Below are 27,292 nucleotides of genomic sequence, written 5' to 3'. Positions count from 1 at the left end.
GGATCAATAAATCATGAAGTTGGCCTTGAAGACCTCTGTGGATGTTAGCATGACCCCGCTCTACACCCCTGCAAAGTTTTATCAAAATTCATTCAAACTTTCTGAGTGATTGTGTTTGCAGGCAGAATGAAATGCATGTATATGCAGTCAATATCTGAACCTCCTTTGAGGAGGTAATAACACATTGACCTGTTTTCCAAGTATTTTTATCCATCTGTGTTATTGTACATTATAATCAATCCAGTTCTTTTTTTGGCCTTCAGATATCTTTTTAGAACTGTTGTAATTTCTGCTGCCCTGTTGGCCTCAATTTTCTGTAAAAAGACATTTTTAATCTCACTGAGACTTTTTGTTTGAGTTTGGTAATTTTATTAATAATTAATGTTATAATTTTGTTTTATTCTTATGCATTTTTAACATGACCTTTATTGTTATTGTGTATTATTGTGGTAGCAGCTTGCTTACTGTATGATGTCCAAGACAAATTTCCCCTGTGGGGACAATTAAGGACATTTGATTGGATTGATTTTGCCATATCCAATATGGCGGCGACGTTGACATATGAGACCGCGCTGAAGGCGGTGTCTGAATACAGCTGAGTCACGTGACCGCGCAGCAACAAACCACAGCACAGCAGGAAAGAGGGGGCAGGGCAAAGTGCGGCTGCGTGGTCGGAGCGCTGTAGACAGAGCTGCTTTTTCATGGAGGAAAAGAAATAAAGTTAGAGGAGAAACAAACTAAAGCATCGAGCCAACACTACCAACGTATGTATCGATACTATTAATACTTGCATCGATCCGCCCACCCTGATCTCCTGGATCTGACCTGAGAACAGCGCTAATCTCTGTCCGTGGGCTCGGCTAAAGGTAAGCATCGAGCTAACTTAAGTTGAGGGTTTGCTGGCAGAAAGTTCCCGGTGTCAGGCATCAGGGGTTCAACTCACGGTGCCTTTTGGTGCACCTCGTAAATTCAGCCATCTGTGCTCTAACAGACATAGATAATATAATTTAGTGCTACAGTCCCAATCACGAAATGCATTCCCAAAAACTTATATCAAAGCAAATGGAATTTTCATCACCATATTCCAGAAGCTTTATGTTAACACATCACTGAGACCCTTTTAGATAGTTTGCACATTTTATACAAACTAAATTCGTATGCAACATAAGCAATACTATACTGGCATATTTCCAGGAATATTATAACCAGGTGTTACAGGTACCTGAGCGTTCACCTGAATGACAGGCTGGACGGGAGGGCTGACAGTGATGCTGTGTACAGGAAGGAGATGAGCAGACTCACATCCCTTAATGTGTGCAGCAAGATGTTGGAGATCTTGTACCAGTCTGTGACAGGAAGTGCCATCTGCTCTGCTGGGAGGCAGCATCAGTGCCGGGGGGGGTTGTTCCTACTGTACCGTAAAACTGTATAATTCAGGGTTCCTACGGGTGCTGGAAATCCTTTAAAATGCTTGGATTTTAATATATAGACATATATATGTCAAAAGTGAGCCTTTATTTTGGCAGAAAATACAGAGGACAGAAATAAACCAAGTCAAAAATGAAACTAAGGGAAACCCACACTGGGGAAGCAAGCTAAGGAGAGCTGGGAAGCACAGAAACAACACAACCACTACAACAACAAGACTCTGACATGTGACAGAGGAAAAACTGAGACAGTAAATACACGGAGGGAACGAGGGGGGAGTGGAAACAGCTGGGGCTAAACAGGTGAACAGAATGACACTGAGACTCAGAGAAGTAAAGCAAAACACAAAGCATAAGAGACAGGGGATGTCAAAATAAAACAGGAAGTGACACACAAATGCAAACTTGACACCACATAAAGAGGACGCAGAGAAGACACAACACAGGGACACAGACACTGTGAAAAATAAACAAAAGAAACTGCACACCAAATCATCCAAAGCAGCAGCGCTTGTTCCTGTAACCACCTTAAAACCTTTACCGGGAAACAGCTGGAGGTCCTTCATCAACCACCTGATCAGCAACATGAAGAAAAGAGAACTTTGTAGCTGCTCCATCCACCCTGTTTGTTTCACACAGAGAAACATCTGCAGTACGGAAGTTACAATATGCTGATGAATTGTTAATACAAAAAGTTATTTCTTAATTGATTAATTGATGGAGTAATCGATAGAATACTTGATTACTAAAATAATCGACAGTTGCAGCCCCCACTTGCATTCAGAAAGCCATAATCAAACATGAGTGAAGCTACGAAAGGCTTTCAAGAAAAAAACTACAGTTCCCAGCAAGATGATGTCACTTCCTGATGTTGCATTAACATCGTGATAATTTATGCTTACAACATGGCTGATATTCCAAATGCTCTTAGCAGCTGATAGATGAAACATCTGGATTATGTTTTTGTTGTGTATGCTTTTTACGTCATGTCTGCAAACCCATTAGTGGAAGGACACGGCACTGTGGGACACTATAAATGCATGATATATAGGTGTAACTCTTCTCGATTATATGCAAAAAATATCACTCTATTGATCTAATAAGGCCTGGTTTAGATTTCTGTGTTGGTCCTACGTACATAACCGAAAATCCTCTTTGAACGTGACCTGACATGCACCTCGAGAAATGTAACTACACGTCCACAAAGACTGTAATTACTGCCTGGGCTTCACAGGTGCTTTCTGGTTACATATATAGGCATCGTCACTCAATTAACAAATGGGAGCAGCTTTTAGTGGTTAGTATTAGCTTGCTAATTAGCATTAGCTGAAAAAGATTTCTGGCTAGAACCCTGTGGTAGCTTCTAATAAAGATCTGTTCTCCTGCAGCTGATCATCAGGAGGAGGAGAGTCTGACGGAGCAGCAGAGGAACATTTTCAGCCTCTACAGAGGAAACAATGAGTTCAACACAACAGGTGAGAAAAATCTCAGTGTTACACTATTATTGAAACTGTGTGACTTCATCAGCTGCTGTTGTTGGTTTGGTTTATTATGGTCCCAGTTAGCACTGAAGTTACAACAAGACCAAATACAAAGGTCACATTTTACATTTTTCACTGTGGAGTTTGTCAGTGTGATGAGAAACTTGGGCCCCATTCACACGTTTCCAGTGGAAACTGTGTCGTTTTGCAGTTGTTGTTTCCAAAAGTTCAAGCGTCAACATGGAAACGTTTCAGAAACAATTTCCATTTACACAGAAACAAAAGACGCTGAAAACACTGCAGTTCCTATCGCCAGGCCACAAGTTAAAAGAAATAGGACCTGCAACCATACTGCGTTTCCAAAAAGCATCATTTTCATCCATTTACTTGGAAACAGAGGGCAGAAACGCTCCACTCTGGAGCCCGTTTCCAAAAAGTATCATTTTCACTGTCCTTGTGTAAACAGGAGGCTGAAACGCATCAAAACCATGTTCATTCTGAAACGGTGTTGTGTAAATGGGGCCTCAAAGGAGAGCGAGCTGATAACTGCTTTATTTATTGTCACAAAGCGATACAGTCGTGGTCAAAAGAAAGTACACCCTCTGTCAGTTCTGAGATTTTACATATCAGGACATAATAAAAATCATCTGTCTTAGCAGGTTTTACCAGTACCAGGTGTTTGGTGCCATGCTCCACCCTCAGGTTTAAAAGTAGTATTAATGGAGGGAGTTTGAAGGTTCAGTTTGTTCCACGACTGCATTTCACTCACTGCCTCTGTTTGTGTGTCTGTCACTGCAGGACCAACATGGACTGAGAAGTCAGCGCTCCCAGGAGGCTGACAAACCTCACAGAAAGAATGAAGAAGAAAAATACACGTGTGATCAGTGTGGGATGGATTTTACCTGGAAGATTTCATTCAAGTTACATCAACTTAGCCACATTGCAGAGAGACCGTTCAGCTGTGACTTGTGTGGAAACTCTTTTACTCAGAAGAGTAACCTAGAAAGTCACCAGGTCATCCACAATGGAGTTAAACCGTTCAGCTGTGATCAGTGTGACAGAGCTTTTACACAAAGTAGCGGATTACAGCTTCATCAAGTTACCCACTCTGGAATTAAGGAATACAGCTGTGACATTTGTGGAAAAACTTTCAGCCTGCCAGGGCACCGAAATACACACCTACGCATTCACACCAAACAGGATGCTTACTGCTGTGATCAGTGTGGCAAACTGTTTACAACACAGTCACAGTTACAACGCCACATGTTGGCCCACACTGAGGAGAGACCTTATAAATGTGACTTGTGTGATAAGACTTTTAAAGATTCATATTACTTGAAAAGACACCAACAGATCCACAGCAGGAAGAGACTCTACAAGTGCAGTTACTGTGAGGTATGTATTTTTATTATTACTTTTTTGTAGTGCTAAACATTTATATTAGAGATGGCACGGTACCACTTTTTTATGTTCGATACCCATACTGATATTTTACATTTGATATCTGCCGATTACGATACAAATCTGATCTTTTTGAAAAAGATTTGTTTTTAAATGCCTGGATGCATTTTACATATGTCAACATTCACACAATTGCTCCATCACCTGAATCCTGTTGCTCCTATGTGAGAAGGTGATGCATTGGCTTATGGCATGTTGCAAATTTCAGTAGGGCTGCTCTTATTTTAGTAATAGAGTATTCTATTGATTATTCCATCGATAACTTGAGTAATTGGATAAGAAATACTTTTTTCTTAATATATTTTAACTTCCATACTGCAGTTTTTCCCTGTGTGAAACAAACACGGTGGATTGAGCAGCTACAAAGTTCTCTTTTCTTCACTTGATGATTTTTCTTTAATTTCATTTAATTTCCAACATTTCTAAAATTCCTTTTTTTGTATTGGTCTTAATTAATATTCTAATTTTCTGAGACACTGAATTTGGGGTTTTTATTAGTTGTCAGTTATAATCATCAAAATTAAAGAAACAAACATTTGAAATATATCAGTCTGTGTGTAATGAATGAATATAATATACAAGTTTCACTTTTTGAATGGAATTACTGAAATAAATCAACTTTTTCATGATATTCTAGTTTTATGACCAGCACCTGTATACTGGAATATAAGGAGACTTTCTGACGATTCCCGTAACCTTAGTGTTGTAATGTAAACAGTAAAATGTAATTGGACGTTGGCAGAGATGCTCTTTATTTCAGGTGATGTACAGGATAAAAATGTTGAAGGATTCTCTGACTTACTCTGTCTTTGTGTCTTTGTGTAGAAGCAGAGCCACACAGATGGATCCAGTTCTCAGTCCTGTCGTCGCTGTGGTGGTGGGAAAGCGTTTCGCTGTGACCTTTGTGGCAGAACCTTCAGTAATCAGCAGAACCTAAAACTACATCAACGTAGACACACTGGACACAAACTGAACTACTGCAAAGAATGTGGGAAAAGTTTCCCCACAACAAGTAAATTAAAACTCCATAAGCTCTTCCACAGTGGGGTTAAAACACATGTCTGTGACCAGTGTGGGTCATCGTTCACCACTGCAGGTGAGCTTAAAGCACATAAACGAGTTCACACAGGAGAGAAACCATTCAAGTGCAGACACTGCAAAAAAAGCTTCTCACAATCTGGTCATCGTAACGTTCATGAAAGTACACACATTAAAGGGAACTACAGCTGTGACCAGTGTGACAAGCGCTTCAAGAATCTCAGTTCATACTCCTACCACAAACGAGCCCACGCTGCACAGAAACTGTTTCACTGTTACCAATGTCCAAAAACATTCTCTTCATTATCTGCTCTGTCCAAACATCAGCGTGATCATGCAGGGCTGAAATCATTCCCATCACTGGATCACAATGAATCTGCAGACACACAAAGATCCTCTTCTGGTTGCAGGGTCACTCTTAAAAACCTTGAGATCCGGCTCCACAGAATTCCGATGGAATCTCCTGTAAACAGTGTCAGCTAAGGTTACACTTGGATCTGATGAGGTAGCTCTGATTTGTGGACTTGCAGTGAATAATCCTGAATCTGACATTTAGGAAGCTGCAAGTACAGATATATACATCAAGGCTCATCTTTCATCTTTTTTTCTCAGAGTGGGGATTTAAACTGCTACAATTCATTAACCAGAGTTGTAATAGTTTTGTATTTTTAGTTGTTGTGAATGTTCATTCAGTCATTTCAAAATGACTTCAATAACAAAAGAATTAAAGTTCCCGATTTTTGCTACTCTGTAATTTTCAATTTTGTAAAGCCATCCGGTGGGTGGGATTGGACCATTTGGCTGTATTAGATTAGATCATATAAAACTTTATCAATACCTTTTGGAAGATTCCATCTGTGAAATTAAAGTTCTAGTAGCAGCTTTTACAGGTAACATAGGCACATAACACAGCAGAAATCACAATAAACAAACATATGGATAAAAAAATAAATGATAAAATATGTCTGATACCCTGATTTAAAGAGGAAAAGATTATTAATTCACTTTTTTAATGTAATTTCACATCTATTAAAGATCAGATGGTGTAATGTGTGCCATGCCTTTTATAAATGTTTAATAAAGTTATTGACTCCAAACTGAAGAAAACTGAAGCTGTGTGCAAATGTTTGAGGGAACCTTCTTAGTGTATTTCTATAATCTTGAAGTTCATGTTAGTTTTTGTTTCATGTATTTTGATCCACATGTTCTCCAGCTGTTTTCTTTCTGTTGAGATTTGTTGTTGTAAAATCCTGGAAGGGTTCAATAAAAATCTGAAAAAAATGTTAACTAAAGTAATTTTACGTTAAAGAGAGATCAGAGTTCCACTGTATGGGTTTGTCCCCATCAAGTTCAAGATTGGATTTCAAATTCTTCTCCTCACTGTGTCATTGTGATCAGAACGATCCTCAGCAGCTTCATGAACATGTTCGTCTCCACTGCAGCAGAGGTCAAAGGTCAAAAAGCTCGACTGAATCCAAAGAACAAACTCAACATCTGCTTTAATCACACAATAGCTGTTCCCAATATTCTGTCAGCCTACATTCATGGAAATGGGGTGGTCAAAATATTAGGAACAGCTCTCAGTGTGACAGGTATAGGTGAGCAGCTCTGCAATAACAGGCTCAGAAATGATTATTGAAGCAAACAGCAGCTCTCAAACAGACTGGACTCTATAAAGCTCATGAAGGAGGATTTAGGCCTGTTTCATTACACTGCAGTGCTGTGATCTAGGGGACCTAATAGACTGGCACCTATACATGTCACAGCAAATTCAGTTTGTTTCTGATCAGGTCTCAAATATGGCCTATTAATATGATCATTATTAATATCATAAGATGTGATAGCGGTGAAATGGAAACCAGATGATGATGTCAGCTATCACACAGCGTGGCTGCAGACCTAACCTGCTCCGGAGCAGCTGATGGTCCACATTAGAGAGCAACAGGTCCAAAGTTCATCTGCTGCTCACATGAATCCTGTGATGGAAGCTTTATTTCACTGCAGCTTTCTTCAGAGCACGTTTCAACATGTTGAGCTCATTAATGAAAGTTAGACTCTGTTCACAAACTGGAATCAGCTCTGTTTGCTGGCACAGCTGCACTGGTTGCTTTCTTCCTGCCTCGTAGGGCGAGCTGTCTCTGCTCCCCAGTTGGAGGAGGTTCCTGCTCTTCAGTCTGCTCACCTGGATCTCAGCAGCCTCATCAAGCACACTATAAAGGAGCAGCTTCTGCATCCAGTCTCTAACAGATCGTCGGCCTCCCTGCAGCTGATTTGGTCACCTTAGTGTTGGTTCTCCACACGTTTCCTCCTCTAAACTTTTCTTTGTTGTCTCCAGATCTCAGTAGTTGGTGGTGACGGGAAAATGAATCTTTTGTGAATCGGTTCATTACTGGAAGCTTCAGTTACAGCGCCCTCTCCTTGAGAAGTGCAAGACTTTTAATTACACACACACACACACACACACACACACACACACACACACACACACACACACACACACACACACACACACACACACACACACACACAAACACACACACCCCAATGATCTACTTTACTTTAGTAGAAACATTTTTTGTTCTGAAGCATCTTTGCACTGTGTGAGGTGCACACATTATCAGTGAATATCATGATATCAGGTTGTATTTCCACACAAAGGTGGATAATGTGTGTGTTGTGGTATTAAGGACAGAGTGCTGTAAACAAACTGGGTGTGTTTGTGTCACTGTGGCAGGGCTGATTCTGTGGGAACTCTTACAGAATGTTATTGAGGTTCATCAGTTTTTCAGCTGTTGTTGAACTGAGACGTTTGTGTTGCTGCTGCAGTGAGATGTGGTGGTGTCAGTGAATCACCTGACTGCTTCACGGTCAGTCCTGGGAAAGAAGCAGTCGCTGGTTTAGACGTCATGTGATTTTTTTTGGGCCTGAAAGCTTCGAAGCAGTGGTTCAATGGAATTGTGGTGGAATTCTAGGGTTGGAAGCATGTATGGAAGCTTCAGTGTTGCACTGCCATCACTGCCAGCTGAAGAGCTTGTACTCAGCTCCACCTCCACTCTTCCTCTGGAAACTGCTGCTGCCTTCTTGGAAAAGAAACTGGAAGTGTAAATTTCCCTTGCAGCTCCTACCTGCTGCTCACCCTCCCACAGAAACTCCCAGTCTGGAGTTCCTGAGTGACTCCCAGTCTGTTTAACTCCAAACTTCCAAATAAATCTGCTAATAGCTCTTCTCTCGTGTCCTCATTGATTCTACTCTTAGCTCCGTTAGTGACTGGTGGCCTTTCAGCCTTCAGTGTGATTCAGCTGTTACAGATGTGTGTTGTAGAGCAAAGATCCAGAGCTGCTGAGGCTGCATCCACTGATGACGTCATTGTGCTGAAGATCACAAAGATCCATTTAGTGCATTTAGTGCTGAGCTGCTGTTCTCCATAATAAGCTGCAAATGGAACATAGGCGTCCTGTTTATCCTGCTTATGCTGTTCCAACCTGTCACAATGCTTCAGCCATCAGCCCAGTTTGTAGTGTCTGTGGAAAAGAACATGTATGATTGGATAAGCTGCCAAACCAGGTTTGAGCAGGACTCACACAATTTATATAGCACATTTAACACAACAACAGTTGACCACAATGCTGTACATAAATTTAGGACCAAATCACTGTACAAAAATGATCATGTGGTTTGCCGTCTTCTGCTGTTGGCAAGTTCTCAGCTGGATTCACCGTGAGGCACCTCACCGGGGTGATGTCTTCTTGCTCCACGAGCCTCTTGAAGTCTGGGCAAAGTCAATGGCTACTTAGGTCAACAAATTTCTAAGACTATGGTGAGTAAGTATTGTCACTGAGTAACCCATCATGACCACTATTGCTTTATCTTATAAAATGAGATTCCCACTAATGCTCTGTAAGATAGCGGTAGCCCCTGCTCCACCTCTTAATTTATGCTACCTTTAACTATGTGCAAATTTAAATAGCAAGGCCGATTCATACAAAATTCATTTATTATGTCTTTAAGTCGGGGCCTCTAATGAATACTACCACATGCTCAGGTTTTCCTTTTTTTTTTTTTTTTTTCTTCAGCTCTCAGCGGAGACGGTCGCACTTTTCTTCTCCCTAGCCCTCCCTTTTTCCCTGCTTTGCTGCTTTAGAGCTGCTCTTCACACAACGTCCGAACTGGAATTTATAATTATGGATCTGGTCAGCTGGTCTCTCAACGTCATTGTTTTGATCAAATTTTCACCATGAGGAGATTGGGGGAAGGAGAACCCTATTCCCTCTTATTGACATTCCAGCTGGCTGTGTTATGGATTCCTGTGCGGTGTGGAAGATGACGTGCCTGGCCGTATTGTCAATGGAATACACACACATTTGGCTTATTGACACTGGGGTTTCTCTGAATTGGACCTGGAGATACCTGGTTTGTCATTACAATTCAGGAAGTCTAGGCAGCTGTCTGGCCTTGGTAAGGCTGCTTATGACGGGACGCGGGAAGGTACAGACTCAAACTCAGACTCTGTATATCTGGAGCTGATTCTGAGGGGTAAGATCTTGGAGATGTATGTATCTGTTTCTGCACGGCAAAGGAACGAACCAAGAAGATTCGGATGAATTGGATTTTTCGCCACAGAGAGGAGCCAGTAAGACTGAAGGCTGTCAACAATTTAATCAGTACAGTCTGAACCAAAACAAGTCGTAGAATCAGGAATTTGGCTCCCTGATGTTCTTGGACTGCTGCTTATCAAATTGTCTCCGGGATGTTTGTACACAGATGCTCTACCCCCCCGCCATCCTGTCTTCTTCTGACCTGTGTTGGACTGATCTCCCTGACCGAGCTGCTGATGAACTCTACATCTTATCAGAACTGTTAGCTGAGGAGGGAGTTTGAGTCAGCCCCACAGTAGCCCGACCCCCCCCCCCTCTCGCCTCCGCTGGCTCCCCTGTCCATCCCTCCCCACCCTAGTGCTCCCATGCTATATGTTTCTGCTCTGTCATAGAGGTTTTTCAACCTCATACTGTGCCCCCCATTATGGGGCAAATTATGGGATGATTTTTTTTTTCCTCACCTGCCCTGTTGTTTCGCTTTGTTTCCCTCTTATCCCTTAAATGGCAGCGCCTGTGTCGGCAGCACGGCCACAGAACACTTATCTCCTATGTTTCTCGATTGTTTTTGGATGGGTGGTCCAAACGCTAGCGCCTTTTGATGGCAGCAAAGCCACGGATCACTTATCTCTGTTCTGAAATTTTGAAATGTTGTTATATATTTTGACATGTAACAACAATAATTTAGTTATTTTGTTTCTAAATTTATGTACAGCACTTTGGTCAACTGTTGTTGTGTTAAAGGTGCTATATAAATAAACTTGACTTGACTTATTAAAAACTAACCTAAGAAAATATTTCTATTGTTTACTCACAATTTAGGCCTGCCTAATGCAGCCTCCAAATTTTGCAGCTTTTCCTTTTTATCCTTATTTCTTTTTATTCTTCACATTTCAATTGCCATTTTTCCCCTTTCTTTTGTTACTTTTCCTTTTATTCTTTGTTACTCTTTATTTCCTTTTTTCTTCTTCTCACCTCAATTATCATAATTTAATGTCCAATGCCCTGGCCAGGGTTTACCCTTTTTCACTCACTTTTTGATCCAATATTTAGTTGAGCTCTATTTTCAATTCAATTCAATTGAATTTTATTTATATAGCACCAAATCACAACAAACAGTCGCCTCAAGGCGCTTTGTATTGTGGGTAAAGACCCTACAATAATACAGAGAAAACCCAACAGTCAAAACGACCCCCTATGAGCAGCACTTGGCGACAGTGGAAAGCAAAAACTCCCTTTTAACAGGAAGAAACCTCCATCAGAACCAGGCTCAGGGAGGGGGGGGGGGGTCATCTGCTGTGAGGGGGGGCTGAGGGGAGAGAAAAGACATGCTGTGGAAGAGAGCCAGAGATTAATAACAATTAATGATTAAATGCAGAGTGGAGTATAAACAAAGTAAATAAGGTGAATGAAAAGAAACAGTGCATTATGGGAACCCCCCAACAGCCTAGGCCTATAGCAGCATAACTAAGGGAGGGTTCAGGGTCACCTGATCCAGCCCTAACTATAAGCTTGATCATAAAGGAAAGTTTTAAGCCTAATCTTAAAAATAGAGAGGGTGTCTGTCTCCTGAATCCAAGCTGGAAGCTGGTTCCACAGAAGAGGGGCCTGAAAGCTGAAGGCTCTGCCTCCCATTCTACTCTTAAGTATCCGAGGAACCACAAGTAAGCCAGCAGTCTGAGAGAGAAGTGCTCTGTTGGGGTGATATGGTACTATGAGGTCTTTGAGATAAGATGGTGCCTGATTATTCAAGACCTTGTATGTGAGGAGAAGGATTTTAAATTCTATTCTAGATTTAACAGGGAGCCAATGAAGAGAAGCCAATATGGGAGAAATATGCTCTCTCTTTCTAGTCCCTGTCAGTACTCTAGCTGCAGCATTTTGGATCAGCTGAAGGCTTTTCAGGGAGCTTTTAGGACAGCCTGATAATAATGAATTACAATAATCCAGCCTAGAAGTAATAAATGCATGAATTAGCTTTTCAGCATCACTCTGAGAAAGGATGTTTCTAATTTTAGAAATATTGCACAAATGCAAAAAAGCGGTCCTACATATTTGTTTAATATGTGCATTGAAGGACATATCCAGGTCAAAAATGACTCCAAGATTTCTCACAGTGTTACTGGAGGCCAAAGTAATGCCATCCAGAGTAAGTATCTGGTTAGACACCATGTTTCTAAGATTTGTGGGGCCGAGAACAAGAATTTCAGTTTTATCTGAATTTAGAAGCAGGAAATTAGAGGTCATCCAGGCCTTAATGTCTTTAAGACATTCCTGCAGTTTAACTAATTGATGTGTGTCATCTGGCTTCATTGATAGATAAAGCTGAGTATCATCTGCATAACAATGAAAATTGATGCAGTGCTTTCTAATAATACTGCCTAAGGGAAGCATGTATAATGTAAATAAAATTGGTCCTAGCACAGAACCCTGTGGAACTCCATAATTAACCTTAGTGTGTGAAGAAGACTCCCCATTTACATGAACAAATTGGAGTCTATGAGATAAATATGATTCAAACCACTGCAGTGCAGTACCTTTAATACCTATAGCAAGCTCTAATCTCTGTAATAAAATGTTATGGTCAACAGTATCAAAAGCTGCACTGAGGTCCAACAGGACAAGAACAGAGATGAGTCCACTGTCAGAGGCTGTAAGAAGATCATTTGTAACCTTCACTAATGCTGTTTCTGTACTGTGATGAATTCTGAAACCTGACTGAAACTCTTCAAATAAACCGTTCCTCTGCAGATGATCAGTTAGCTGTTTTACAACTACTCTTTCAAGAATCTTTGAGAGAAAAGGAAGGTTGGAGATTGGCCTATAATTAGCTAAGACAGCTGGGTCAGTGATGGTTTTTTAAGTAAAGGTTTAATTACAGCCACCTTGAAGGTCTGTGGTACATAGCCAACTAATAAAGACTGATTGATCATTTTTAAGATAGAAGCATCAATAATTGCAAAGACTTCTTTGAACAGTCTAGTAGGAATGGGATCTAACAAACATGTTGCTGGTTTGGAGGAAGTAACTATTGAAGTTAACTCTGAAAGATCAACTGGAGCAAAAGAGTCTAAACAAATACCAGCAGTGCTGAAAGCAGCCGAACATGAAGAATAATCTTTGAGATGGTTATGAATAATTTTTTCTCGAATGTCTAAAATTTTATTTGTAAAGAAATCTATGAAGTCACTACTAGTTAACGTGAAAGGAATACTCGGCTCTACAGAGCTCTGACTCTTTGTCAGCCTGGCTACAGTGCTGAAAAGAAACCTGGGGTTGTTCTTATTTTCTTCAATTAATGATGAATAGTAAGATGTCCTAGCTTTACGGAGGGCTTTTTTATAGAGCAACAAACTCTTTTTCCAGGCTAAGTGAGCATCTTCTAATTTAGTGAGACGCCATTCCCTCTCCAGCTTTCGGGTTATCTGCTTTAAGCTGTGTGTTTGTGAATTATACCACGGAGTCAGGCACTTCTGATTTGAAGCTTTCCTTTTCAGAGGAGCCACAGTATCCAAAGTTATACGCAGTGAGGATGTAAAACTATTGACGAGATAATCGACCTCACTGGGAGCAGAGTTTAGGTAGCTGCTCTGCACTGTGTTGGCACATGGCACTGAAGAGCATAACAATGAAGGAATTAGATCCTTAAACTTAGTTACAGCACTTTCAGAAAGACTTCTACTGTAATAAAACTTATTCCCCACTGCTGTGTAATCCATTAAAGTAAATGTAAATGTTACTAAGAAATGATCAGACAGGAGGGGGCTTTCAGGGAATACTGTTAAGTCTTCAGTTTCTATGCCATATGTTAGGACAAGATCCAGAGTATGATTAAAGTGGTGGGTGGGCTCCTTTACATTTTGAGAGAAGCCAATTGAATCTAACAATAGATTAAATGCAGTGTTGAGGCTGTCATTCTCAGCATCTACATGGATGTTAAAATCACCCACTATAATTATTTTATCTGAACTGAGCACTAAATCAAATAAAAAGTCTGAGAAATCAGACAGAAACTCTGAGTAAGGACCAGGTGGACGATAGATAATAACAAATAAAACAGGTTTTTGATTTTCCCAATTAGGATGGACAAGACTAAGAGTCAGGCTTTCAAAAGAATGAAAACTTTGTCTGGGTCTCTGATTAATTAATAAGCTGGAATTGAAGATTGCAGCTAATCCTCCTCCTCGACCTGTGCTTCGAGCATTCTGACAGTTACTGTGACTCGGAGGTGTTGATTCATTTAAACTAACATATTCATCCTGCTGTAACCAGGTTTCTGTAAGGCAGAATAAATCAATACGTTGATCAATTATTAAATCATTTACTAATAGGGACTTGGAAGAGAGAGACCTAATGTTTAACAATCCACATTTAATTGTTTTATTCTTTGGTGCAGTTGATGAAGCTGTATTATTTATTGTTTTTGAATTTTTATGCTTAAATAGCTTTTTGCTGATTTTAGCTTTGGTTTTTGGTGGTCTGGGAGCAGCACCGACTCTATGGGGATGGGGTTTTGGGGGGATGGCAGGAGGAGAGAAGCTGCAGAGAGGCGTGTAAGACTGCAACTCTGCTTCCTGGTCTCAACCCTGGGTAGTCAGTTTTTAGGAGGGTTAATAAATTTGGCCAGATTTCTAGAAATGAGAGCTGCTCCATCCAAAGTGGGATGGATGCCGTCTCTCCTAACAAGACCAGGTTTTCCCCAGAAACTTTGCCAATTATCTATGAAGCCCATGTCATTTTTTGGACACCACTCAGACAGCCAGCGATTCAAGGAGAACATGCGGCTAAACATGTCGCTCCTGGTCTGATTGGGGAGGGGCCCAGAGAAAACTACAGAGTCCGACATCGTTTTTGCAAAGTTACACACCGAGTCAATATTAATTTTAGTGACCTCCGATTGGCGTAACCGGGTGTCATTACTGCCGACGTGAATAACGATCTTTTTTTTTTTTTTTTTTTTTTCTTTTAGCCTGTCATGTCTGGTAGATCTTGCAAGCAGAACTGTGATCTGAATGCGTTGTTGTGCCAAACATATTTGCTATTTCAAGATGAGCTCTATAGGTTCTCAATAGGCTCTTCTTGTTGATGTTTTAACCCTTTATTTTATTTATCTGAGTTATTTTTCCACATACTATGTAACAGCCAGAGCTGACAGGCTGAAGAAGAGGAAAATAAAGAGAAGAAAAAGGGAGAGAGAAAGGGAGCAAAAAAAAAAAAAAAAAAAAAAAGGGGAAAGAGCACAAGTCTATTAATCAGATACTTCATCACTTTAACATATAAAAAAATACTATCAATACTTGCAAAAATTAATTTGTGTGTGAAAAACAAAACTAACAAAGCATGTTACGCACACCAACAATTTTGTTGAGTTGTGATTGAGTGGGCGTTTGTGTCTGTGTGATGTTTGTGTCTGTGTCATGGAACGTACTTACCAATGAGGGCAAAACGCTGCAGCTCCACCCATCAGAAGCCAGAGGCAGGTACGGAAAGCCCCCGGAACCCCAGGCCACCAGCAGCCCACCAAGAGCCAGGAAGACCCCCGGCCACTCAGTCCAAAGACAACCGCACACCTACCCCAGCAGACGGGAGAGGGTGGTCTCAGACGGAGCCCCCCCAGTCGAGGAGCGAGGGCTCCAGGGAACCCAAGGCGATGAGAAGCCAGCCCCCCCCCCGCGGCCAGCCCCCTGCACTGGCCGGCGGCAGGGCTCCCGGGCCCACGGCACCCAAGGACCGCCCGACCCTCCACAGAGCCCCCCCCCACGCCGAAGAAGCCAACGCAGCCCCGCACCGCACCCCCAAGGGGGGCAGGCCAGTACCCACGCCAGAACACCCAGCCCCACCCAGGAACCCCGAGGCACCCCCATCCCAGGGGGGTAGGGGGGAGGAGGCAACCAGCAAGGAGTGGCCAGGAGGCAAGGCACAAGGCCCAGACCCAGGTCCAGCCATACATACAAACACACCCAGACACCCGTGTACACATTTATACACAGATACTCATACATGCCCATACATACTTACCCACACACAGATATGCCATACATACACATTCACTCACCCACCCATACTCACGGAGACGGTGACAAATACACAAAGACACACATTCATCCATAGCTACCCACCCTCTGAAGGCGGGGCAAGTGGAAACCACCCCAGGGCCAACAGCGACCCCAGGACGCCACCAGCCCGGTCCCCAAGGAACCACCCGACCCCTACCCCGGGCGAGACGCAAGAAATCGGGGTGTAAGATGACCCATCCACCCCTCCTCCTCCCCAACTTGTAGGTCTATGTGTTAATGTTTGTGAGTGAATGAGGTGTATAGGGTGCAGTTAAAATTGAGGGGACAGTTATGCCACAAGCGCCAACTGTTGGTCGTCAGCGCTTGCCCACACTGCCCCCCCAAAACCCTCCATGTCTAAAGTGCAAATAAAATTTGGAGACAGACAGTGACGAGGATCCGAGTGGGGCCGCCTCAGCGGCCCATCTCATCAACCTCTGAGTAACATGCCTGCCCCAAAGGTCCTATGTGTATCAGGGTGTAAGTGTGTATGTGTTGTGAGTTATAATGACTAAAGTGCAATTAAAACGGAGAGGCAAGTGGTGGTGCAGCTCTCCACGTGGCCTCTCCATCCTACATCTGTGAGTGATGTGTATTCTGTGTGTGTGTGTGTGTGTGTTTGTGTATGGGGAGGGGGAGGGGGGGGGGCATATGACCAGGAAAAATCCTGGAAGAAGAGAGCCAGCTGTCCGCTGGCTCAATAGGCACCCCGACCTCCCACACCCCAGCACAGGGCAGGGGGAGGTGAGCCCGGGGCCGCGGTGACAGCATCCCGGAGCACTGCAGCACCCGAGGTTGGCGCCCTCGCCCCCACCGCAGAGGGCGGCCCGCTCCTCCTAGATGCCCATTCACTCAACAATAGACACAAACAGGCGACAGGACATACTGGCCTGGGCATGGAAATGCAGTGCCCAGTCCCCCCCAACCACCCCACCGCGGCCCCATCCCCCACCCCACCCCCCTGCAATGCAGGCACCCCAGGGCCCCAAAAGCGTAGACCGGACATCCCGACGTCAGGCCAACCCACCCCACCGGGCGGCGCGGCCGGGACAGCAGAGGCCCCCCCCGCGCCTGGGGGGGCCCACCGGGAGCCGGCACGGCCCCAGTGCCGGGGCCCCAGACCCCAGCCCCCAAGCCATACAGGGAAGACCAGCCAACCGACCGAGGGCCGGCACCACCCCCCCAAGCACCCCGCCCACACCCCAGGACCAAAGGCAGCACCATCCAAGCCCCCACCACCATCAACCAGGACAGGCACACAGACATCACCAGAAGGTCGCCCCAGGACCCCAGCCTCAGGAGGCTACCAGCTACCCAGGCCCCCGGAGTCCCCCCCCACCCCCCCACAAAGCACATCAGGAGCAGAGCCCGCAGCCCACCACCCCCACTAAGTAATGGAGCTGAGCAGTGGGAACCAAAGAGAGTCAAATTCCTCCAATTTGTTTTTAGAAGAAGCAGACATTCTCTCTAAACTAACATGATCTACTAATAAATTTCTGTACTGAGTAATACATAGTTTATTTTTTGTCTTCCAGTTCATGAGGATCATCTTCTTAGCGATGCACAAGGCAGTAAGAACTATGTGTGATATATTTAACTCCATAATTAATTCACTGACATCACCTAAGATGCATAGTCTGGGGGAAGTTGGGATATGACAGCTAAACCATGTGGATAGATCTTCACAAATCCTCTGCCAAAATCTCTGAACTGGTACACAAGACCACAGAGCGTGTAGATGATTATCCTCTGAATTGCTTGTACAGTGGGTGCATATGTTTGAGTGTGTAAGGCCCATTTGGAACATCCTTTGTCCAGTGTAGTATGTTCTATGGAGAATCTTATATTGTACAAGTTGTATTTGGGGTCTTTTAGTCATTTTGAAGATATTTAAACATATTTCTGTCCATAAATTTTGATTCAGGTTGACAGAAAGATCACGCTCCCATTTTGCAATTGGGAGGGAAACTGAATCATCAGTTTTTATTAATAATTTATATAATTTTGATAACAATTTTGGGGTACAGAGGTTAAGAAATTCTGTTACCCAAGTAGGCATTTCTAGATTCAATTGATTAAGGTTAAATCTTCCCTGTAGGACGGACTTAACTTGTTGATATTCCAGAAATCTACCGTTGCCAATTCTATATTTTGATATAAGTTCTTGGAACGTGATAAAATTTCCATCTTGGATAATATGTTCTAAGTTATTTATACCCTTATCACGCCATAACGGAAAATTCAGCATTTTCTTTTTCTGACAAATATCTGGATTGTTCCAAATGGGTGTTAGTTTACAGGGGATGAGTGAAGACTTAGTTATTTTTAAAAATTCCCACCAGGCTGTCAGAGAGGTATTTATACTAAGGACTTTATAGCAGTTATGATGTTTAATACTGGAACTAATGAAAGGTAAATCTGAGATTTTTATTTTTCCACAAAACGCCTGTTCTAGATCCAGCCATGGGTTGTCTAATGAATTGGATTTGATCCACTTTGAAATATACTGCAATCTACTGCTTAAGAAATAGTAATAAAAGTTTGGTAATTCTAGACCTCCACTGTGTTTTGGCTTTTGTAAAGTTTTTAAGCTTATTCTTGACGGTTTGTTTTTCCATAAAAATTTTGAGATGTTTGAATCTAGTGACTTAAACCAAGGAATAGAAGGTTTATTAGGGATCAATGAAAATAGATAATTAATTTTTGGTAAAACCATCATTTTAATGGCAGCAACTCTCCCCATGAGTGATACAGGTAAACTGTTCCAACGTGTGAGATCATCCTCTATTGTTTTTAATAAGGGGATATGATTTAATCGTACCAAGTCTGAGAGCCTGGCGGAAAAATTTATGCCTAAATATCTAATATTTCCTGACTTTAGTGGGGTCCTAGAGGTTCTCTGGAAATTACAATTCAGAGGCAAAACTGTTGATTTACTCCAATTGATAGAGTAATCAGATATAGATGAGAACTTATCTATCAGTGTGATAGTCTTCAAAAGAGAGCCTTGTGAATTCCCAAGGAAAAGTAATACATCATCAGCATAAAGGCTAAGTTTATGGTCCATATTTTCAGTTTGAATCCCTTTAATATTTGCATTTTGACGGATTGCTGCTGCTAGCGGCTCAATGAAAATTACAAAAAGAGAGGGAGAGAGTGGGCAGCCCTGCCTAGTGCCCCTCTGCAGACTGAAACTTTGTGAAATGAGATCATTTGTCCTAACACGCGCATTCGGAGAGCTGTGTAGTGTTCTGATCCAGTTTATAAAGGATGAACCGAATCCAAATTTTTGCAGAACTGCTAGTAAGAATTTCCAATTTACCCGATCAAATGCCTTCTCTGCATCTAAAGACACGATTGTCGTCTCTAATTTGTTAATAGAACAATAGTCTATTATATTTATCAGTCGACGTGTATTATTGGCTGAGTGCCGACCCTTGATAAAGCCTGTTTGATCTGGATGTACAATAAATGGAGTAATACTTTCTAATCTTTTGGCAAGGGCTTTGCAAATTATTTTAAGATCTACATTAATGAGAGAGATTGGCCTGTAGCTGGATGGGAGTGTGGGGTCTTTGCCTGGTTTAAGAAGCAGGCTAATGTTAGCAGAGTTTAAGGTTGGAGATAAGATGTGGTCATTCTGAATCTGAGTTACCATTCTGAAAAAAATGGGAGCTAGCTCAGACCAAAATTCTTTATAAAACTCGGCTGGAAAACCATCTGAGCCTGGGGCTTTATTATTTGGGAGATGCTGTAGGGCTTCACTAAGTTCAGACAATGAAAGAGGTAAATCCAGAGCTGCAGCCTGGCTGTCATTTAGTTTAGGTAGATTTATATTATTAAGAAATTCTTCAATTTCAGTATCAGATGGGTTAATCTGTGGTGAATATAAGGCTTCATAGAAGTCTCTGAAAGAGTTATTTATTTGTTGTGGGTCATGAGTAATAATACCAGTCGAGTCTTTAATAGAAAAAATAGCTGTTTTTTCTTTATTCAGTTTTAATTGCTTGGCCAGGAATTTTCCAGATTTATTTCCATGCTCAAAGTTTTCCAAACGCAGCCTCTGCAACATAAATTGTGTCCTTTTATCAATTATTTCATTTAGCTCCAGTTTCAGTTTCCTCAGGCTGATAATTGTATGTTCTTGTGGTGAAGCGGCATAGGCAGTTTCTAAAGATTTAATTTTTTGTTCTAATTCTAACACAAGTGCTTTTTCTTTATTTTTCCTATGCGAGCAGTAAGATATTATTTTGCCCCGCATTACTGCCTTTCCTGCTTCCCAAAGAACACATGGTGATATTCCTGGAATATCATTATATTCTAAGTATGCTGACCACTCCTTTTTGAAATAATTAATGAAATCTTGTTCTTTAAGTAATGATGTATTAAATCTCCAGTTCCTGATTGGTGGTGTGACTCTTTTCTGTGTCAGAGACATAGACACCGGTGCATGATCGCTAATAGTGATAGGGTGAATCTGAGTGTCTGTGATATCCATCATTATGGAGCTGCTAACTAAAAAGTAATCTAAGCGGGAATGAGATTTGTGTACTGGTGAGAAATAACTATAATCTCTCAAAGTAGGGTGATGTGAACGCCAAGCATCGCAAAGTCCAAAATCCTTCATGTACTGTTTAAGAATGTCTGCAGACTGCCAGTTCCTCTGACTCACTGCTGTACTGAGCCTGTCAATATCTGCATTAAGTACCAGGTTGAAGTCTCCTCCTATTACAAGTGTGGTGTCAGAGTGATCTGAGAGTGAAGTGAACAAAGCATGAAAGAAGGAGGGGTCATCAACATTTGGTCCATATATACTAGCAATACATAAATCTGTATTCTGTATAGATAAATTAAGTATTATAAATCTACCTTCAGGGTCTATTGTACTGTTGCTAATGTTAAAGTTTATCTTCTTGTTAATCAATATAGCTACACCTCTTTGTTTGGAGTTATAGCAGGCTGAGTACGTGTGAGGGAACTGTGGAGAGGAAAGAGTGAGCACAGATGTTTTGGACACATGTGTCTCCTGTAGAAAAACAACATCTGCTTTTAAGTCTTTTAACCGATTAAAAATTTTTAGTCTCTTTTCCCTCGAACCAGCCCCGTGCACATTCCATGAGACAAATCTGAGTGTGCTCATATTTAAACTAACTGATGGACTGTTGTGTGCTCACTAAGGATGTGTGTGTGTGTGTACATATGTTCTGTATGTTGGCGTGTGCCCTTTATATTGATGTGTGCGTGTGTATGTGCGCTGTATGTTGGTGTGTGTGCATCTGCGCTGTATGTTAGTGTAGTAAACTGTAGCATTGTAAGTGACGTAAACATATTGCTGAGTGCAGAAAGAAAAAAGACGTGTAAAAAGTGACCTAAGTGACATAAGAATGAAATTAGATGAGGGGAAAACAAAACAGAACAAACAAACAAACAAACGATCACGGTACTATGCTGACTCGTCGGCGTTAATGGTACTACTTAGACAGATTTAGACTATTTAATGGTACTGTTTAGATGGTTGAAAAAAAAACTCAGAAAAGAACGTTAATATGGACACAGATCACCTGATCGATCAGCAGAGCCATGGCGTGGTGTTTTTGTCTCGGTAAAGCTGTCCGTTTACATACAGTTTGTCCACGGCGATGACAGCCCGGGAGCCTCCCTGCATGAGCTTCTTCCGGATGGGGAATAGAGCCTTGCGTCGCTCCAGAATCTCCTTTGGAAACTGGTTGTTGACGCTGAAGTCCGTCCCTCTCAGCTCCCGGCCGCGGCTCTTCACCAGCTCTTTTTCTTTGAAGTGTTCGAATTTGGCCACGATCGGTCTGGGTCTGCGTGCTCCGGGTCGCTTCCCTCCCAGGCGGTGGACTCTATGGAAGGCGATGGTCTTCACGGCGTCCTCCGGGAGCTTCAGGTGAGTTTGGATAAATTCCTTCACTGTAGCCTCCGGGTCCTCCTCTGCCTTCTCCGGGATACCTGAAAACACAAGATTTTCTCTCATGCTGCGGGCCTGAAGCTCGATAATCGATTCTTTAATTTTCTTATTTTCTTCTGACAGCCGGGTCGTTTCCTCGGTGAGGGAATTCACCGACTCTCTGAGGACAGCGTTTTCAGCAGCCAGTGTTTCCACCTGATGCTGGCTGAACTCGACTGACTCCCGCAGGGCCTGAAACTCCTTGTGAAGGATTTCAACCAGGGCCAAGCGGGCGTCAAAGCTGGACAATTTGTTATTAATGGACTCCAGAATGTCCACAATATTGGTGGTGGGTGGCGAAGTTGCCTCTGGGGAATCTTCTGGGCGGCTTCTTTTTGTGGACGGCGTTGCTTTGCTGGTGGAGGGAGTCGGCGTCTTGTCTGTTTTCCCCATGACGACTCGCTCAAAACACCCGTCGATGTACCGCAGCAAACTATCCAGGTCCTCTTCACCGTCCTCCAGATTGTTGAAAATAATTTAAGTTAGGCTAAGAAACTACCTATATTTTTTAGTTTTAAGCCTGTCTAGTTATAAATTGGCGAAAAAAAGGCTAATCACGCAAATGTTTGCTGATAGAGTCACGCCGCCATTAATGATACTGCCGAGATTCACAAAGTCTCGCGTGACTACAGCATAGTCTCCGTGACTCCGTGAATAACGATCTTACCAAATCTACGATTAGCCTTAGCCAGCAGTTTCAAATTTCCATGAATGTCGCCTGCTCTGGCCCCTGGAAGACATTTGACTATGGTCGCCGGTGTCTCTAGCTTCACGTTTCTCAAAACAGAGTCACCAATAACCAGAGTTTGTTCCTCGGCGGGTGTGTCGCCGAGTGGAGAAAAACGGTTAGAGACGTGAACAGGTTGGTGGTGTACCCGGGGCTTCTGCTTAGGACTACGCTTCCTCCTCACCGTCACCCAGCTGGCCTGTTTTCCCTGCTGCTCGGGATCTGCTGGGGGGGAGCTTATGGCGGCTAAGCTACCATGGTCCGCACCCGCTACAGGGGCCTGGCTAGATACAGGATTTTCCAGGGTGCGGAGCCGAGTCTCCAGTTCAGAAAGCCTGGCCTCCAGAGCTACGAACAGACTACATTTATTACAAGTACCGTTACTGCTAAAGGAGGCCGAGGAGTAACTAAACATGTGACACCCAGAGCAGGAAAGTGCAGGAGAGACAGGAGAAGAAGCCATGCTGGTAGTGAGTCGGCTAAGGGCTAAGCTACTAGCTGAGCTAAGCTAGCGAATTTCTAAAAACAAATAAAGTGAGTAATGTGAATACAGGTGATTCAGCAAAGAGTATACTATTTAAAGTAGGTGAAGATTACACTAAAATATGTTATTATCCAGATAAATCGAGTTATACAGATATAACAGCTAACAGACAGCAAAACACTGTGCTCCGAAACAGGAACAGGAAGTGATACAATACCGCAGTGAGAGCCAACACCAACACGCTTCACACCATCGTATGTCAGGCATCATAGCAGCTAAGATGAGTAGGCATGTGGCTCAATACATGAGTGAGGCCAAGAAAAGGGATTGGCAGAGAGACCAGGGGAGCAAAACACCAGCTACTAGTAGATAGAGCAGTCACTCGAGACTGTAAGACCTGACTGACCAACCTGTGCACCGCCTGGATTGACTACAAGAAAGCCTATGACTCGATGCCCACACATGGATCCTAGACTGCCTAGAACTGTATAAGATCAATAGGACCCTAAGAGCCTTCATCAAGAACTCAATGGGTATGTGGAGAACAATACTAGAGGCCCACTTCAAGCCCATTGCACAAGTCAACATCAAGTGTGGGCTTCACCAAGGAGATGCTCTGTCCCCACTGCTGTTCTGCATAGGCCTGAATCCCCTCAGCCAGATCATCAACAAGACTGGCTATGGATACCAACTACGGAATGGAGCAAACATCAGCCACCTCCTGTACATGGATGACATCAAGCTGTATGCTAAGAGCGAACAAGATATCGATTCACTGATCCACACCACCAGGATCTACAGCAATGATATCGGCATGTCATTCGGACTGGAGAAGTGTAGTCGGATGGCAACTAAGAGAGGAAAAGTAGACCTTGGAATCCGACAGGCAAATGGGAACCATGAAGAGGCCGCTAGGAAAGCTGCAATGTCCAAGTACCTGCAGAGAGTAAGGCAAGTCCTGAAGAGTCAGCTGAATGGGAAGAATAAGATCCGGGATATCAACACCTATGCCCTGCCAGTTGTCAGAAACTTGTGGTGGCTAACCAACCGGACATGGTAGTGGTGGACAAACAAAGGAAGAAGGTTATCGTGATAGATATTACAATACCAAGTGATGGGAACATCAAGAAGAAGGAACACGAGAAGCTCGATAAATACCAAGGGCTCTGAGAGAAGCTGGAAAGGATGTGGAAGATGAAGGTAACAGTGGTCCCCGTGGTAATCGGAACACTCGGGGCAGTGACCCCCAAACTGGGAGAGCGGCTCCAGCAGATTCCGAGATCTCTGTCCAGAAGAGTGCAATACTGGGAACAGCTAAGATACTGCGCAGGACCCTCAAGCTCCCAGGCCTCTGGTAGAGGACCCGAGCTTGGAGGACAAAATAGACCGCCTGTAAGGGCGAGCTAGGATTTTATATATGTTGCCCTATATTTTTACATATATAAATGTTCACATTGCCATTGTTTTTCTCTATGCCTAGTAATGTTGAGTATTTATTAAAGTGAGTAATATATACTGTAAGATTCAGATATTAATGTAAGACATTTACAGTCTTTCCCATTAATTGTTGCATTTTAACATACATTTCAATGTTGCATATCACAAGTGTGTGAGAAGAACATGAATGTGATTTTTCATCTAGCTATGTACTACAGCAAAATTCTCTTCTGGCATTAAAATTCTGCTGTTGGGAATTAATAAAGAGGTATTAGTTTTGTGACTGTAGGACGTGGACACAGCAGGGACTTTGGTATCTGGCCTTCTAACATATCTATTGTTAGGACTTTCTCTTTCACAGCAAACAATAAGAGGGGAAATGTTCTCATGGGTGTCTGGTTCAAAGTTGTGCGCACAGTGCTAAAACTGTCCTGTAACTCAGGTCTTAGGCTAAGTATTTAGTGCTGTGTCCTTTTATGCTCCCCAATAATATTAATAGGATTTTTTTAAACCCAAGAGGAACTGAACTGAACAGAGTTTAAGGATTTTAACTACATTTCTGCATGGAGATAATGCATAATTAAAACATCACTGCACATCTTATTTCATACAGACACGCACACAGAGATTTCTGTAGCTTAGTTTCTTTTCTTTTTTTAATGTCTCTGTAAAAATAACAATAAAATGTCTATCGAAATGCAGTTGTTAAGGTGCCTGTAGAAATGTGTCAGGCTTTAATAAGTACCTGAAAACTCACACAGCCTGCAGAAAAAAAAATGATGCACACATGAATCCATGTGGTGTAGTTATTGTGTCTTTGTTAAAACACGAATGGCTGTTGATCTGATGTTAAATAATGTTCTGTGTTCTTCCACACATCTACACACTGTTCCACACAGATTTCAGGTTTATATGGTGGTTGTAATTATGCAGTTCTGTTCTGGATAAATGCTGTGAGCTCCAGCTTAGTCTCAGTCCTCAGGACCTCTCAGTCCCAGCAGTTTCTATTGGGGAAAATATCCTCTGAGACACATTGATTCTTCTTCTCATTTGGACTGCACACAAAACCTGTGCTTACACAGTATTATTTCTGTAAGGATATTTAATTTCCCACATTGCTTTCAGTTATAAACTTGACCCACCACCTCTTTGATTAACTCTGATAGCAGCATTTTTATAAAGACGCTGGTGCAGACTAATTAAATCTAACCCTAAGATATCATGATGTGAATTCTGACCAGTGTATTTATAATTTTCTTGCATGAAATAGCCTACTCTTAAAGTGATGGCTCAGTGTATTCAGCTAACTATATTTGAAGAAAAAGTGGTGGATCATTCCTGCACATTACACCAAGACAAAAAGTACCTCAAGACAGCTTTTGTTAAATCCATGAAAAAGAAAATCAGTACAAAACAATACAAAATAAGGTGAACTCAACATTAGCAGTGGTGGAAGATTAAAAAAACAAATAAAAATGCTCTCAGAGTCAGAAAAGTCAGTAAAACGTAATGAAAGTAAAAAGGCTTCTCATTAATGACGCCACCTGTTACAGAAGTTACAGAAGCAGATCAAGCCTATAAAGACAATTTCAGAAACAGCTCTGCTGCTACTCTGATTGCAGAATTATACTCACAGACTAAGAGACAAAAGTGTTTGATGATTGGCCTCGGTGTTCAGCTGTGAGTCCGTTACCGTGAACTATGGAGCGGCACATTCCTGCTGGAACTAAGCTGCACACAGCTGGTGTTAGCCAGGAAAACATTCCAGATTTCTTCCATTATCTTCACATGGAGCTTCACACAGACACAATCAGCATTAGTCAGAGAAAACAGGAAGTTCAGGAAACTGAAGTGAAACATTGAGAAGACCCAGACAAGAGTTTTCAGGCAAATTCTGAATCAGCAAAATCAGGAAGTGTTGCATTAAGAGTTTGTTTCTGTGTCATCCTTAGGGTGAGAGGCTTTCTACGAACCAGCATCATTTTCCTGTTATTGTCATTGTACATCCTGTATAATGACAATAAAGGCATTCTATTCTATTCTATTCTGTTCTTTTCTCTATGGAGCACAGCTCCTAAAATGAGCTGCTTATATACTATAATGGCACTTTGCATGTTAAAGAATTAACTGTAGTTTGAGATGTTTTAACTGAGCTGTGCCCTCAAATCTGAACTGAGTTTACATTGTTGAAGAGGTGGAATCCTCTCAGCAGGTTTTTGTACCTGGTTGTGATCATTTTTCTTTTTTTCATGCAGTTTCTTATTCTGAGCACCTGAGGGCAGAAAGCCGTCATCAGTGTTTCTATCTATCATGTCTTTGGAAGGTGGGAGGAATCCGAAGTACCCGGAGAAAACCCACGCAAACATGCGAGAGAACATGCAAACTCCACACATAAGGGGCCGAGCCAAGGTGGATTCAAACCCACCTTCTTAGCTGTGAGGCGACAGTGCTAACCTCCACGCTGCCCGTGTTCAAATATAAACAGTATGATAGTGACTTAGTGCTGAAACACTGCACTTTGTCCTGTCAGTATTATTGTGTGGATAGTTGTAGTTACTGACAGAGACCACTGGAGGGCAGTGATCCCGATAGTTTCTCTGGAACAGTCAAGGATCCTGTCA

General features: G+C 42.4%; 1 protein-coding gene and 1 pseudogene across 1 annotated transcript; one reads left to right on the top strand and one right to left on the bottom strand.

Moving 5' to 3' along the window:
• LOC115791158 (NACHT, LRR and PYD domains-containing protein 12-like) overlaps positions 1-27,292 on the bottom strand; it is a 1,329,445-nt pseudogene that overhangs the window by 24,356 nt on the left and 1,277,797 nt on the right.
• On the top strand, positions 664-6,699 carry LOC115791371 (zinc finger protein 271-like). Its single transcript, XM_030745504.1, has 4 exons — positions 664-866; positions 2,816-2,902; positions 3,707-4,303; positions 5,195-6,699. The coding sequence occupies exons 2-4, from the start codon at positions 2,885-2,887 to the stop codon at positions 5,888-5,890; spliced, it is 1,311 nt and encodes a 436-aa protein (XP_030601364.1). The 5' UTR covers positions 664-866; positions 2,816-2,884; the 3' UTR covers positions 5,891-6,699.

Source organism: Archocentrus centrarchus, chromosome 2 (genome assembly GCF_007364275.1).
Source record: "Archocentrus centrarchus isolate MPI-CPG fArcCen1 chromosome 2, fArcCen1, whole genome shotgun sequence".
Lineage (NCBI taxonomy): Eukaryota > Metazoa > Chordata > Actinopteri > Cichliformes > Cichlidae > Archocentrus > Archocentrus centrarchus.
This window is presented reverse-complemented; position numbering and strand designations above follow the sequence as displayed.